General features: G+C 34.8%; 1 protein-coding gene across 1 annotated transcript in view; it reads left to right on the forward strand.

Annotated features, from left to right (window-relative positions):
* Positions 1-17,731, forward strand: part of SNF4Agamma (SNF4/AMP-activated protein kinase gamma subunit) — a 172,219-nt gene that overhangs the window by 81,826 nt on the left and 72,662 nt on the right. The window contains exons 3-4 of the mRNA XM_090161948.1: positions 10,110-10,425; positions 13,005-13,337. Coding sequence (XP_090018074.1) covers positions 10,110-10,425; positions 13,005-13,337 — 649 coding nt within the window. The remainder of the gene's footprint in view (positions 1-10,109; positions 10,426-13,004; positions 13,338-17,731) is intronic.

Below are 17,731 nucleotides of genomic sequence, written 5' to 3' on the forward strand. Positions count from 1 at the left end.
AACCCAGGATTATTATTCAATTTCAGGAACTGAAGTGGAAATACTCTATATATATTGATTAGAGCTTGATGGATTTTTGGGGTTGTTGAAATCTGCCTCGAGCAAAGTTGCTTCTGGATCGCATTATCGCGGGTTTCCATGACAACGAGACGCGCGCTCCATCGCGAAGTAGACAACGGCGCCCTAGAAACTACCACCCCGAGTGGCAATTTACGAGCAAAATTAACTAGTCAACTTAACTAGGCGCCGGAGTATCGGCCGATGGGAGTAATTCGGCTCGCTAAGTTCCTTAGGCGGAGAAACGTAGTCATCGCCAAGTCGAAATTCGTGTTCGTGCATGCTCTAATTGAGATTAATTAAATCAATTCTGAAAAACTGAACTGGAAGTAAGCAACCTCATTTGCATATTTTCGCCGTAGGCGTGACACGATTTTAAACGGATGGGGGGTTTCACACGCTCTTCCCCCAACCCTCCCTAACCACCGGATGTATCGGCCAAGTTTCTCTAGTTTTTAATCGTGCGGGATCTTTTTTGCCACTGTCTCGAGGGTGCTATTTCAAGGTCACAACCAACGCCAAACTCCCAGTGACTCAAACAACGTTTTGTTCTAACGCTGTTTCTGACCACATCACACTGAGTAAAACTTTGCATTGGCTAAATCTTTCACTTGCGCCGAAAATAGAGTTCTGTACTTTGAAATGCGCCGAAAATACAGTTCTGTACCTTGAAATGCGCCGAAAATAGAGTTATGTACTTTGAAATGAGACGAAAATATAGTTCTGAACTTTGAAATGCGCCGAAAATAGAGTTCTGTAACTTGAAATGCGCCGAAAATAGAGTTCTGTACTGTTCGGTACTTTGAAATGCACCGAAAATAGAGTTCTGTAACTTGAAATGTGCCGAAAATAGAGTTCGGTACTTTGAAATGCGCCGAAAATAGAGTTCTGTAACTTGAAATGCGCCGAAAATAGAGTTCGGTACTTTGAAATGCGCCGAAAATAGAGTTCTGTAACTTGAAATGCGCCGAAAATAGAGTTCGGTACTTTGAAATGCGCCGAAAATAGAGTTCTGTAACTTGAAATGCGCCGAAAATAGAGTTCGGTACTTTGAAATGCGCCGAAAATAGAGTTCTGTAACTTGAAATGCGCCGAAAATAGAGTTCTGTAACTTGAAATGCGCCGAAAATAGAGTTCGGTACTTTGAAATGCGCCGAAAATAGAGTTCTGTAACTTGAAATGTGCCGAAAATAGAGTTCTGTAACTTGAAATGCGCCGAAAATAGAGTTCGGTACTTTGATATGCACCGAAAATAGAGTTCTGTAACTTGAAATGCGCCGAAAATAGAGTTCTGTAACTTGAAATGCGCCGAAAATAGAGTTCGATACTTTGAAATGCGCCGAAAATAGAGTTCTGTAACTTGAAATGCGCCGAAAATAGAGTTCTGTAACTTGAAATGCGCCGAAAATAGAGTTCGGTACTTTGAAATGCGCCGAAAATAGAGTTCTGTAACTTGAAATGCGCCGAAAATAGAGTTCTGTAACTTGAAATGCGCCGAAAATAGAGTTCGGTACTTTGAAATGCGCCGAAAATAGAGTTCTGTAACTTGAAATGTGCCGAAAATAGAGTTCTGTAACTTGAAATGCGCCGAAAATAGAGTTCGGTACTTTGAAATGCGCCGAAAATAGAGTTCTGTAACTTGAAATGCGCCGAAAATAGAGTTCTGTAACTTGAAATGCGCCGAAAATAGAGTTCTGTAACTTGAAATGCGCCGAAAATAGAGTTCTGTAACTTGAAATGCGCCGAAAATAGAGTTCTGTAACTTGAAATGCGCCGAAAATAGAGTTCGGTACTTTGAAATGCGTCGAAAATAGAGTTCTGTAACTTGAAATGCGCCGAAAATAGAGTTCTGTAACTTGAAATGCGTCGAAAATAGAGTTCGGTACTTTGAAATGCGCCGAAAATAGAGTTCTGTAACTTGAAATGCGCCGAAAATAGAGTTCTGTAACTTGAAATGCGCCGAAAATAGAGTTCGGTACTTTGAAATGCGCCGAAAATAGAGTTCTGTAACTTGAAATGCGCCGAAAATAGAGTTCTGTAACTTGAAATGCGCCGAAAATAGAGTTCGGTACTTTGAAATGCGCCGAAAATAGAGTTCTGTAACTTGAAATGCGCCGAAAATAGAGTTCTGTAACTTGAAATGCGCCGAAAATAGAGTTCTGTAACTTGAAATGCGCCGAAAATAGAGTTCGGTACTTTGAAATGCGCCGAAAATAGAGTTCTGTAACTTGAAATGCGCCGAAAATAGAGTTCGGTACTTTGAAATGCGCCGAAAATAGAGTTCTGTAACTTGAAATGCGCCGAAAATAGAGTTCTGTAACTTGAAATGCGCCGAAAATAGAGTTCGGTACTTTGAAATGCGCCGAAAATAGAGTTCTGTATTGTAAAATGCGCCGAAAATAGAGTTCTGTATTGTAAAATGCGCCTAAAATAGAGTTCTGTACTTTGAAATGCACCGAAAATAGAGTTCTGTAACTTGAAATGCGCCGAAAATAGAGTTCTGTACTGTTCGGTACTTTGAAATGCACCGAAAATAGAGTTCTGTAACTTGAAATGTGCCGAAAATAGAGTTCGGTACTTTGAAATGCGCCGAAAATAGAGTTCTGTAACTTGAAATGCGCCGAAAATAGAGTTCGGTACTTTGAAATGCGCCGAAAATAGAGTTCTGTAACTTGAAATGCGCCGAAAATAGAGTTCGGTACTTTGAAATGCGCCGAAAATAGAGTTCTGTAACTTGAAATGCGCCGAAAATAGAGTTCGGTACTTTGAAATGCGCCGAAAATAGAGTTCTGTAACTTGAAATGCGCCGAAAATAGAGTTCTGTAACTTGAAATGCGCCGAAAATAGAGTTCGGTACTTTGAAATGCGCCGAAAATAGAGTTCGGTACTTTGAAATGCGCCGAAAATAGAGTTCTGTAACTTGAAATGCGCCGAAAATAGAGTTCTGTAACTTGAAATGCGCCGAAAATAGAGTTCGGTACTTTGAAATGCGTCGAAAATAGAGTTCTGTAACTTGAAATGCGCCGAAAATAGAGTTCTGTAACTTGAAATGCGTCGAAAATAGAGTTCGGTACTTTGAAATGCGCCGAAAATAGAGTTCTGTAACTTGAAATGCGCCGAAAATAGAGTTCTGTAACTTGAAATGCGCCGAAAATAGAGTTCGGTACTTTGAAATGCGCCGAAAATAGAGTTCGGTACTTTGAAATGCGCCGAAAATAGAGTTCGGTACTTTGAAATGCGCCGAAAATAGAGTTCTGTAACTTGAAATGCGCCGAAAATAGAGTTCTGTAACTTGAAATGCGCCGAAAATAGAGTTCGGTACTTTGAAATGCGCCGAAAATAGAGTTCTGTAACTTGAAATGCGCCGAAAATAGAGTTCTGTAACTTGAAATGCGCCGAAAATAGAGTTCTGTAACTTGAAATGCGCCGAAAATAGAGTTCTGTAACTTGAAATGCGCCGAAAATAGAGTTCGGTACTTTGAAATGCGCCGAAAATAGAGTTCTGTAACTTGAAATGCGCCGAAACTAGAGTTCTGTAACTTGAAATGCGCCGAAAATAGAGTTCGGTACTTTGAAATGCGCCGAAAATAGAGTTCTGTAACTTGAAATGCGCCGAAAATAGAGTTCTGTAACTTGAAATGCGCCGAAAATAGAGTTCGGTACTTTGAAATGCGCCGAAAATAGAGTTCTGTAACTTGAAATGCGCCGAAAATAGAGTTCTGTAACTTGAAATGCGCCGAAAATAGAGTTCGGTACTTTGAAATGCGCCGAAAATAGAGTTCTGTAACTTGAAATGCGCCGAAAATAGAGTTCTGTAACTTGAAATGCGCCGAAAATAGAGTTCGGTACTTTGAAATGCGCCGAAAATAGAGTTCTGTAACTTGAAATGCGCCGAAAATAGAGTTCTGTAACTTGAAATGCGCCGAAAATAGAGTTCGGTACTTTGAAATGCGCCGAAAATAGAGTTCTGTAACTTGAAATGCGCCGAAAATAGAGTTCGGTACTTTGAAATGCGCCGAAAATAGAGTTCTGTAACTTGAAATGCGCCGAAAATAGAGTTCTGTAACTTGAAATGCGCCGAAAATAGAGTTCGGTACTTTGAAATGCGCCGAAAATAGAGTTCTGTAACTTGAAATGCGCCGAAAATAGAGTTCTGTAACTTGAAATGCGCCGAAAATAGAGTTCGGTACTTTGAAATGCGCCGAAAATAGAGTTCTGTAACTTGAAATGCGCCGAAAATAGAGTTCTGTAACTTGAAATGCGCCGAAAATAGAGTTCGGTACTTTGAAATGCGCCGAAAATAGAGTTCTGTAACTTGAAATGCGCCGAAAATAGAGTTCTGTAACTTTAAATGCGCCGAAAATAGAGTTCGGTACTTTGAAATGCGCCGAAAATAGAGTTCTGTAACTTGAAATGCGCCGAAAATAGAGTTCTGTAACTTGAAATGCGCCGAAAATAGAGATCTCAAAATCGCCTCATGTTCATAGTTCCAAAGACAATAGGCGAAACTATAAAGTAAATTTGGTCTTAACCAACTTGTTAAAATGGGAAAACAAAATCACGTGACTACCATTTCGCAGCCAACTTCGATTCGGTAACTCGTGTTCATAGTTGGCCGTGTGACGGTAAAGAAAAAAAATATTCCATCCAGATACTGCAGGCAGTTAATTAACTTACACTTTTCTATTAAAAAATGTTCTAAACAATAATAATAATTAGATAATTTATATGAATCGATCAAAATTGCCGCTATTAGCAAAATAAAATAAATAATAGTTCGTAATTCTTAGGATAGATGGCGTTGCCGTTCTCTACAAAGTCACGTGACTACCATCTTTTCAGCCCCCCTGGACTTTATAGTTTCGCGTATTAACGTTAGACGGTCGGGCCTTGGCACTTTTGTTTTCGGAAGTGTTCTCTTATCTTGTGGGAAATCCGACCCTGTTCCTAGCCAATTGTTATATTAATATTATTATATTTTATTATGCTAGTATTATTATATTTGAAGATGTTGTTACTTCATTTTCTAGTACAGTATTTAATTTAATTATTTATTTCAAATGAAATTTCGATAAATTAATATTTATTTTTTACTTTTTTGTAACCCTCTGTTAATTTGAAAGTATCCGCGTAACGTTTTGAAGTGATGTTTAATCTATAGAAGATGTTTAATCTATAGAAAGTATTACGATAAAGAGGTTCGATATCACCCTTAAATTTACTAAATAAAAAATGCATTTGTTCACTAAATAATCATTATTGAAGAAATCATGTAGATTAATAAATTAATTAATTTATCAAAGAAAAGTTTGATATTTTTTTATAGATATTTCAACTACATTTCTTCAGTGAATAATCATTAATGAAGAAATTATGTAGATTAATAAATTAATTAATTGATCAAAGAAAAGTTTGATATTTTTTATAGATATTTCAACTACATTTCTTCAGTGAATAATCATTTATGAAGAAATCATGTAGATTAATAAATTAATTAATTGATCAAAGAAAAGTTTGATATTTTTGATACATATTTCAACTACATTTCTTCAGTGAATAATCATTAATGAAGAAATTATGTAGATTAATAAATTAATTAATTGATCAAAGAAAAGTTTGATATTTTTTATAGATATTTCAACTACATTTCTTCAATGAATAATCATTAATGAAGAAATCATGTAGATTAATAAATTAATTAATTGATCAAAGCAAAGTTTGATATTTTTGATACATATTTCAACTACATTTCTTCAGTGAATAATCATTAATGAAGAAATTATGTAGATTAATAAATTAATTAATTGATCAAAGCAAAGTTTGATATTTTTGATACATATTTCAACTACATTTCTTCAGTGAATAATCATTAATGAAGAAATTATGTAGATTAATAAATTAATTAATTGATCAAAGCAAAGTTTGATATTTTTATAGATATTTCAACTACATTTCTTCAATGAATAATCATTAATGAAGAAATCATGTAGATTAATAAATTAATTAATTGATCAAAGCAAAGTTTGATATTTTTTATAGATATTTCAACTACATTCCTTCAGTGAATAATCATTAATGAAGAAATTATGTAGATTAATAAATTAATTAATTGATCAAAGCAAAGTTTGATATTTTTTATAGATATTTCAACTACATTCCTTCAGTGAATAATCATTAATGAAGAAATCATGTAGATTAATAAATTAATTAATTTATCAAAGAAAAGTTTGATATTTTTGATACATATTTCAACTACATTTCTTCAATGAATAAGCATTAATGAAGAAATTATGTAGATTAATAAATTAATTAATTGATAAAAAAATTGGTATTATCTTCAGTGATTAATCATTAATAAAGAAAATAATTAGTCAATGAAACGTTTCGTATTTTTTCTGTAATTAATTAAATAAAAGTTTTTCTAACAAGAATTTCAATTACATTTCTTCTGTTAATAATCATTAATGAAGAAGACATGTAGATTATATAGCAACCTCCAGTTTGAAGAAATTGTGTGGCCTCTAGATCAGCGAGGTTACGCAAAATCCCCACGTACGTCAAACACTTACGCCTAGCGCTGTAGAGTTTGATACAAGATAAGCCCCGGTCTTTCAAGTTAAAACACGAAACCATTCTATTTATTAAGTTTTATTAAATTCAGTTAATTAAAATCAATTAAGGTTTCTCACTAAGAAACTTAGGTACTTCAGAAACGTAGCTATTTTCACTACAAGAATGTTTATTTCGATGGTTTAACACTCAGCCAGCGTAGGAGCTCTCCCTACACGTTTGAATGTACGGGCTTAATATCAGTGGCCGCTATTTGATCAAAAGCTTAGCTACTAAACTTCAGTAGATTCTCTTTTAAGTGGCTATGGCGAGGATATTAATCCACTAATTGCCACAAAGGAAATAAGAGCTTATTTTATTAGAAACAGATAATAACTAAAAGCAGAAGTCGAGCAACTCGAGATACGTTTCTTTTGAAAGAAATTCGAAATAAGAATCATCGACTGTTCTTAAATTAAGTTAACACATTACTTAAATTTTAATAATTTTTTTCTTAATCTTTATTAGTGTATTTCCTTATAAGAGTATTGTTATTACTTTAATATCATATATTATAGTAATCAACTAGGTAGGCACCACCTTAGGCCTAAGTCATCAAGCGACTTTTAAAGCCATTAATTCAGCTGGCCGGGTTACAAGGCGTAGGAGGGTGGTGGCCAGCCCTTCATGCCACGCGAGCCAACAGCTCCCTACACTCACTATTACCGTTAACCTCAACCAGTTTTTATGGATGGATGGGAGGATATTAATGATATTATATTATATTAATGATATATTTTTAATGATATTATATTAATTATATTAATTATATATTTTTAATGATATTAATAATATTATATTAATGATATATTGCATTATAATATATTAATGATATATTCCATTATAATATATTAATGATATATTTTTAATGATATTATATTAATTATATATTCCATTATAATATATGAATGATATATTTTTAATGATATTATATTAATTATATTAATGATATATTGCATTATAATATATTAATGATATCTTTTTAATGATATATTTTTAATGATATTATATTAATTATATTAATGATATATTGCATTATAATATATTAATGATATCTTTTTAATGATATTAATGATATTGTATTATATTATATTATTCTATAACAAATAAGAATTGCGAAATTATATTATTTTCAAATACGTTATACAATACAAGTCTCTTTTATTTTTTTGTGCAATGTCTTAAAATTTTCATATTTTAAACTAATGTAATATGTTTTATGTCAAAACGAAGCTGGAAAAGTCGACAATTTCTTTTATTAATATAAACCTTTAATGTAATGTAATGTAATATGACCACCCTGTATATATCTGAAAAGTGTTTTTGTAAACATGTTTATATGCAGGTAATAAACTCGAATTGAATTGAATTATATTATATTATATTATACTAATGATATTGTATTATATTATAATAATGATATTGTATTGTATTGTATTGTATTATATTAATGATATGATATTATATTAATGATATTGTATTATATTAATGATATGATATGATATGATATGATATGATATTATATGATATGATATTATATTGATATTATATGATAAGATATTATAATTAATCAAGACATGGAACAAAATGCATTATTATGAAATAGGGTCTTTAACATTTGCTTGACTTTTGCCATCTGATAGTCTAGAGCAGCGGTTCCCAAAAGGTGTTCCACGGAACCCTAGGGTTCCGTGGAAGGATCACAGGGGTTCCGAGAATTCGCAGCGCGGCCATCTTTGTTTGTGTCAAGAGTCTTTTAAGATAAAGCAAAAAAATTAGTTGGGGTTCCACCAGAATTAGGTGGATAATTTAGGGTTCCATAGAAAAATAAAATTGGGAACCGCTGGTCTAGAGAACGTCTTTTACTATAAAATATTGATTGCAAACCGAAAAAACACCACAAATTGCGGCAAGAGCGAAAACCGTAAATCCACCTTTCCAAAACTACGGTAAATGACCTCCGCTCGGTCCCAAAAAAACACACAGAAAGAGAAAGTAAAGAACAAGGTCGGCCATTGTTCGTTTAATCCACTCTAAGGTTGCCAAGAGACAATTATCGCGACAAGCCATATCGGCCCAGTCTCCAGTTATTAATTTAATCCCCCGAAATAACCGACGCGCCCTGATAAATATATAAGGCCTCTTATTCAGAAATGTTTCCGATAAAAGACAGACGAAGAAAGAAGAACGCCATAAGACGTCGCGATGTGTCTCCGCGTTTTTCGGTCTCGCTTCTAGATGGCGAAAGTGTCGGCGAAAAGGATCGATACCAATTTTGAGGGTAAAATGGAAAATAAACGTGTGTTTAGGGGAAAACATTGATTAACTACAGACTAAAGGGATTTTTCTCTGCTTTCAACCTAAATTTGGAATTTTATTGTATTCCCAATCATATTCGATCATAAATATTTCTATTTTTATAATTATAATTATAATTATATTTATGATTAAAAATCGTAATATAATATAATAATATTTATGATTATAAATTGTAATATAATATAATATAATATAATATAATATAATATAATATAATATAATATAATATAATATAATATAATAATATTTATTATTATAAATTATAGTATAATATAATAATATTTATAATTATATATTATAATATATTATACTATATTTATATTTATAATATATTTTATTATTAATAAAGATATGAAACAAGATGCATAATTATGAAATAGGGTCTTTAAAATTTGCTTGACTTTTGCAAATATAAATAAAAAATAAAGTATAATAATTATTTTTTATTATAAATTATAATATAATAATATTATATTAAAATTATAATTATATTTATGATTATAAATAATAATGCAGGGCTTGTCACTACCCTCCTACGCATTGTAACCCGGCCACCTGAATTAAGGGCTTCAAAAGTCGCATGATGACTTAGGCCTAAGGTGGTGCCTTGGGTATTAGCCTAGCTAGCTGATTATTATTATTAGCTGAACTATATTAAAATTATAATTATTTTTTATGATTTTTATCATGATTATAAATTATTTTTATTTTATAATTATATTAATTATAAATTATTTTTTATGATTTTTATCATGATTATAAATTATTTTTATTTTATAATTATATTGATTATAAATTATTTTTTATGATTTTTATCATGATTATAAATTATTTTTATTTTATAATTATATTGATTATAAATTATTTTTATTTTATAATTATATTGATTTTAAATTATTTTTATTATATAATTATATTGATTTTAAATTATATTTATTATAAAGTAATATTTATAGAAAATAAATGTAATATATTTCCCAAAATTGGAAATTTTCATTTACCAAAAACAACAGCCTATAAGACGATAGAGCTTATTCTATACACCAGAGGCGCTACGGTCGCCTTCTTCTAGTATAAGGTGGACCAAATATGTAATTGTTTTTGGTGCGTCTGTCTTTTCGCAGGACACAAGCACGCTCATCATCCCGACCATCGTCGCGGAGGATTTCGACCTGAAACAAGGCGTCGGCGGAATTGCAATGGCCAAAGCCATGACGCCGGTGAAAGGAGTGCGCAGTCCCATCTCGCCCTTGGCCGGCCCTCCGCCCACGCTGCCCGGCGAGGACGGACTGGACCTCTTCGACGAGGAGCCCGGCAACAGCAAGGGCTGCGGCTTTGTCGGCGCGGGGGCGGCCAGCGCCGGCGGAGGGGGCGCCGGAAGAAACTTCAGAGTCAGATCCCTTTCCGGCGGAACGCACAGAGTCACCGGGGCGCCTCCAGGTTCGTCACTTCACGACCCTTCGAACTCCGCTTCCCCCCTTCCCTGTCTGACTTTGCCATATACGTCTCTCTCCATCCTCTTTTTCCCATCCCGCGTGCCTGGTGGGGCGCTTCTCCCTGAGCACCGGAATGCGGCGGGTAGAACACTTCTACAGGCGGAAATAACTATGTAACGTTAAGTAAGACAGTTCCTGGCTGCATAGGGAAATCAGGGGAAAGTCAAGGAATTAAAAAATGGGCATAAAATGAAAAATTTTAAAAGTCAGGGAATTCAATTTTCTCTTGACACTTTTTGAAGGTAAATTTACTCTAGTTATCTGACAAATTCTATGATTATCGTTTATTTTTGCTAATTTTTTTTAACGTTGCAATAATACTTTTGTACTGTAATGTAGGTTGATTGCAATTTATAAACTTCTGATAAAAGTAAAATATAAAGCTAAAAATTGTCTAATTTTGTTTTAAAAAGTCAGGGAAATTCTCTTTAAATAGGGAATAGTCAGGGAATTTGATTCTGAAAATATTGTGGCAGCCCTGCTACGGTTTAACTGGATTTTATAAAGGGGCCAGTGTGTTTTTAATCACGTGGCACATTAAATTGAAATTTATATCGGTACTCTAGAAATAATGTCAAAATTGCTAAACTCAGTGAAATTACCTTAAAAATTACGAATTAAAAGTGAACGTGTATTTCTTTGGGAGCCAAATTAACTTTAATATATAAATGAATAAGATTATAAACGTCCATGAGGTCGTTACAACGGATCCACAGCTGAAGCGGCTAGGCAACATTTCAACAAGATGGCCAAGGTTATTTTATAAAAAGAACTATTTAATCTTATGTCCAGGGCTTTTCGTAGAAACACGTCATCGATACGTCACCCGTGACGCAAGCGCAACATCAAAACAAGAAGGCCAATATTACATTATAACAAGGCCTATGCCATAAAAACATTTTACAACATTATAAATATGAAACGAAAGTTAGTGAAGCAGATTTTGAAAACGCGCCGAATTCCACGCGCGCTTCTAACTTTAACAATTTATAGTTTAGCTCGTTCCTGGCGATCACGTGATTCGTTTCCATGGTAACCTTTTAAAAGGATTATAACAATTTTTGGGTCCACTTATTGCGTGTTCAGCGCGAAACAAGGCAAATTTATTCTGAGTTCCGGCGTGAAGTGGGTAAACGCTATCGACCACGTGAGAGGCAGTCATGTGTAACATAATTACTAATACGTATGCCTCTGTATAACATTTCCATTGACAAAATTCAATGAGACCTTGCTTAACATACATTAAGCGGACCCAAAAATGCAAAAATGCTTATAATCCTTGCGCTATTGAAAAGGTTACCATGGAAATGAAATCATGTGATCGCGAGGCACGAACTAAACTTGACATGGGCAAAGCCAGAAACGCGCGAGGAATTCTCACTAACTTCCGTTTCCCATAAGTAAAGTTGATGACGCGTATTTCGTCACGGAATTGTAAGTGACGTAATTTACGTCATATCCCGTGAACAAGGTTTCATTAACGAAAATGCTTTTATGGCATACTTATGAGTGATTATGTTACATATGGTGAAACCCATAGAAAGAGAAATGAGACTAGAACCACCGGTAATCTCAAGGGAAACGGGCAAGCTAGAAAACTTCCATGATAATGGAATCGCTACTAATCCACGCAAGAGTGCGCCATCTATTAAAACAAATTGAAACTTTAATTTTTTAAAAATAGATGGCGTGCTCCCACAAAGAATACTGGCGATTCCACTCTCATGACAGCCTTCTTACTCGTACATCTCACCGCAATCTAATCTTGCTTCTAGTCTCATTTCAGGGTTCGAAAAAACCCGGGTTTTTTCCAAAAAGCCCAACCCAGTGGGTTTTTTAGTGGGTTTTTATTTTAGTATACTATTTCCATGTAAAAAAAACCACAAATCAAGATAAGATTGTAGGGACTAGATATCGTCTACTAGGTAGACTGATCCACTTTTTTATTTGTGTCATGAAAAGCTGAAAAGCTTGTAAAAGTGTACAGATACTGCAAAGGCAGCAAAGCTGAACCAAAGGACTGGTAGAAATCTGAAGTCATAAGTCTCAAGTCTCAACTATTAAGTTAACAAGCCCGCTAACTTTGTAAATAACTAAATATATATATATATATATATATATATATATATATATATATATATATATATATATATATATATATATATATATATATAATATAATATAATATAATATAATATAATATAATATATATATAATATAATATAATATAATATATATATAATATAATATAATATAATATATATATATATATTGCACCTTTAAAAAAATGCCTTTACATTAAAATATGAAATTTCGAAGTGGGTTTTTCTCAGGTGGGTTTTAAAAGTGGGTTTTTTGGGGTGGGTGGGTCCAAAAAAACCACTGGGTTTTTTTGGGTCGGGTTTTTTGTTTTCGAACCCTGTCATTTCTATTTCTATGGTGAAACCCAGCGTTTAGGCCTAATATAAGTTTTGCCGGAGTGGAAAACATTCTTTAAGAGGAGTTATTTTTTGCGTTTCTCAGGTGGCGGCGGCGGCGGAGGCAGTTCGTACACTTTGCCGGTGCGGGACGTGCTGACGGGGCGAATGCGTCGTCAGTCGGGGGACGACGCCCTGACCGGAGTGAGCCCTTCCCGGAAATCGGCCCTCTTCGACGCCTTCCGCCCGCGCTCCAAATCCGACAGCAAAGGCAAACGGCCCAACCTCATGATGTCCATCAGGAACTCCTTCATGTCGTCTTCCCAGTCGAGCGGCGGCGTCCACCAGAGTGCCAACGTAGGACACTCCGGCTCAAAATCCACTCCCGTTTCGCCACCCAGCAACCATCACTCGCCCGTCAGCCCCATGGGCTGCATCGGTAAGTGTCGAGGCGAAACGCTAGGGTAGTTAAAAATAGGCCTATAAAATCAGTGAAAGAAAGTGGCGGCTCTATCATTGCCACCTGTAGTATGATAAGGCCCCTTGTTATTAGAGAAAAAACGACTTTACTGGAGAGCGTGGTGCCATCTATTAATATAAAATATATTGTAAAATTACTATAATTTAAAGCAAGTGTCGGCTCTATCATTGCCACCTATATTATGATAAGGCCCCTTGTTTTTAGAGATGGCAATGTATCTAACTGATTCTTCGAAAAAAATTCTTTAGTGGAGAGCGTGGTGACATCTATTAATGGTCGAGGAAGCTAAAATTCAAAATAGCGAAACAATAACGTCGTCAGAGAACCATTGTAGAGAATTATAATTAGACAAAATATACTATACTTACATTGTTAGTGGACTTTAATCTAAATTATATATCCCATATAAAATATATTGTAAAATTACTATAATTTAAAGCAAGTGTCGGTTCTATCATTGCCACCTGTATTATGATAAGGCCCCTTGTTATTAGAGAATAGAGATGGCAATGTATCTAACTGATTCTTCGAAAAAATGACTTTACTGGTGAGCGTGGTGCCATCTATTTATGGCCAAGGAAGCTAAAATTCAAAAAAGCGAAATAGTAACGTCGTCAGAGAACCATTTATAATTATTTTAATTAGACAACTTATACTCTACTTAGTGGACATTAATCTAAATTATATATCCCATACAAAATATACTGTTAAAATTTCTATAATTTAAGTTATTGTGAAATTTCCAACGAGCCAATCAACGCGAAGGGTACTGTTATCTCCCGAATTTTGGGTCAAAATGTAGCTTTACCATCTTGTTTTAATTTGGACGCTAGCGACATCTGTTGAATAAAAGAGCTACTTCACGTGGAGCCGAAACTTGCTTTAAGTATTTTTTAAAACGTCAGGGGAATTCAAATTTACCACACAAAGTTTATAACAGTCATTCTTAAAAAACTATTGTTTGTAAACGTTGCAATATTTTTTTAGTTGAAAAGTAGAATATAAAAAAAATGGTGAGGGAATATGAATCACAAAATATTATGGCAACCCTGATAAGGTTTCCCTATTACGTCATAGCCGACGTCACGTATTTCTGAGATTTAGTTCTTATAATGCCCGAAAGAGGACGCCACGATCTCGTATAAAGTCGAATTTCAGTCGAACTTAAACCAACCCAACCGTCTTACAAAATTTCCACGTTTGTCTGTCTGTTTCCGATATCATCCGACCGTTAATAAAAAGGTTAAAAAATAACTGTAGAAGTTGAACCTTTTGACGGGACTGCCAAGTTATCTTGACGAAACGTTTATAAAAGAATTACGGAAGCGTAGACGTTCCATTTTATAACGTCGGGTACTTAACCTCTTCATTATGGTCTCCGTTTAAATTAGGTATTGCACTTTGACCGTGTTGGGTCGTACTTCATGAATGAAAGGTTGAAATATACAGAAAATATTTAACAAAAAAATCAACTGACGGGTATTACGTTACGGGCCATTGAGTTGGGAATATTAATCTAGAGATCCAATCAAATCTGCTCCCCGCGAAACATGTTTTTGAAAATTACGAATGTGCCGTCTCCTCTAAAATGACGAGAAAACGTTATCATATGACCCGTGGCGCCATCCATTATTTTTGAAAAAAAAATAATTTGCCGGAAAACGCGTCTTATTTGAACGAAACATTGAGAGATAGACGGCGCCACGGGTAGAATGATAAAGTTTTCTCGTCATTTGGGAGCAGACGGCAGTATTCTTATTTTTTAAAAACTTGTTTCGCGAAGTACTGAAATCCGACGTTTTGATTGGACCTCTAGATTAATATTCCCAACTCAATGTTACGGACGAAAATATTTGCCACATTGTATCATATCTACCCGATCGGCGTCGCGTCATACGATAACGTTAAATACCAGAAATATCGAACTATGACGACATTTCCATGTTTGAAAAAAACAGAACGAGACGCATTCCGCTTGCAAATATATAGCTTACGCGAAAAATATTCCCTCCGTGGAAAACGCCGTGGAAGAATAGGAGGGGAGATGATAACGGACGTCTTTAGCGGCACTGTTACGTCATACGACGCGTGATAACGGCTCCCCCTGGGGGCTGAAGAATTGAAAAAAGAAAAAGAAGTGCCCGAGGAGTGTCTAATTTTGGCGCCTTGCCAAAACCAATTCGACCGCTTTTCGTCGACACGGAGAAAAGGCGATTTTGGCAGAACTCGAGCTCTTTTCTCTCCTTTCGAAAAAGGCTCGAGAATGTCTTCCAGGTCTGCGCCTAAAAAAAATAACTCTTTCTATTTTGGGAAACAAAACGGACTGTTGCTAAATAGTATTTTGGGACTTACTACTCCCACAGGCAGCGCCACCGCTATGCGGGGGGGGGGGGCTTTCCGCTCCAATAATTTTGCTCAGTTAACCGTTGTGCATAATGATAATTACCTTTTTCTTAAGAATCCATTATCTTTTTAAACAAGAATTTCGGCTAGTAACTAAAGAAAATACTACACAGAACACAGTTGCAAAAAAATTAAATCTTCTTTCCCCGAATTAGATCCACACCTGTATTTCTATAATTAAAAGTTTATAATATATTTCAGAATCCAATTAAGCCATAAAGTTCGCATGTTCGATGAGTATTCGAATGAATAAAATTTTTTAGAGCAACCACTAAGAAACCTACTCCCACCAATGGGAAAGCGGGTTAAAGGTTATTGCCCTTTGCCCTTCTTTTTTATTGGGCAACGAAATGCGTGACCTTTCACCCGCTTTCCCATTGGTGAAAATAGCTTGATGAATGTACTAATAAATAAATATATTTCACGATGTAATTCGCGACCGAAACGAGTCTAGATGGCGTAACGGCGCTTGCTTCTCCAAGGTTGCGCCTATCATCCTATGATCTAGCATCTGCTACAGACCAATTAAAAAGTCATAAGAACGTTTTTTTCCTAAATAAAATTACCAAAATTAAGCAAACGATGCAAAAATTATATTAAAATGCAAGTATTATCATTTATAAATTTAAATTTAAGAATAACGATGAGGAAAAACTAATAGCGTCTGCTTTAGCCGCTACCTATCTAGGTTTCAATGGCGTAGCGATAGTTTTCGGTCGCGAATATTTTTATAAACTCGATATAAATTTCCAAAAAGAATTTTGAAAAATCAACACGATCTTGCGAAATTACTCTCGTAATATAATATAATATTTATTTCTGAATTGCAAAGTAATATTTTCGGTATAATTTCAACCTAGTCAATCGTATCAATTTAATTGACGGCGAGTACAAGTGATAAAAAACAACTTGTATAAAAGCTGAAATGAGATTAATCCTCTGTGAAAGGAGACGCTGTATTATGAGCTTTATCTATCAGAACGCAACCCAACCTTGTCCTTGAATGAAAACCAAATGTTTGTATCATCGAGAAGTGTGTACAGGGTGCTACATGTAACCACTTTAATTATCGCCAATAATATTGGATTACATCATAAGTAACATAATAACAATACGTTATTAACAAAATTATCACTGAACAAATTGTCACATCTGCGTAATCAAGGTTTAGTTCAGCCACGGCCAACTTTGATCACGCGCTGTTCGCGCTACAGCGGCCAACACATTCGTTGAAATTCCGCGAGGAAGGATTTTCCCCCTATAAACTGTACTATAACGTGTAGGAGCTCAGCGCCACGCTCGGTTTTTATATTGGCTTCAATGTAAAAGCTATTCTAAAAATAATAATCCGCTAGGGGCGCTCACGTTATACACATCTTTTGCTCATAGGTTAACACAGAAACGTCAACGAATGAGATGGCCACTGTAGCGCGAGAGATCAAAGTTGGCCGTGGTTCAGCACAGAGCCAACTTGTGTCTAAAGCTACTCTTTATATGGTCACGGCCAACTTTGATCACGCGCTATAGCGGCGAACCCATTCGTTGAAGTTTCTATGTTAACCTACGAGCCAAAGATATCTGTATGAGTCGAGCGCCCCTAGCGGAATATTTTGTTTAGAATAGTTTTTTTATACAGAGCATAGGCGGGGAATTCAAACTTATTCGTATTAAAATTGTATTATTGTTATTTTTACGCAATTACCTTGAATAAAACTTGTAAATATTAATAAAGTAACATTTATTGTAACATTTAATTGCAAAAGTTTTCAATATATATGTGATATTTTAAATTAAGCGTATAAAACGCGTTTATAACACCCTTTTTGCATTGAAGCCAATATAGAAAACTGTATGAGTTCAGCGCCACGCTCATTATAGCTTGAAAATCTTTGCTCACGGAACTTCGACTATAGCGCGTGATCAAAGTTGGCCGTGATATAGTCCTTGTA

Source organism: Leiobunum rupestre, chromosome 10 (genome assembly GCF_980474605.1).
Source record: "Leiobunum rupestre chromosome 10, qqLeiRupe1.1.hap1, whole genome shotgun sequence".
Classification (NCBI taxonomy): Eukaryota; Metazoa; Arthropoda; class Arachnida; order Opiliones; family Sclerosomatidae; genus Leiobunum; species Leiobunum rupestre.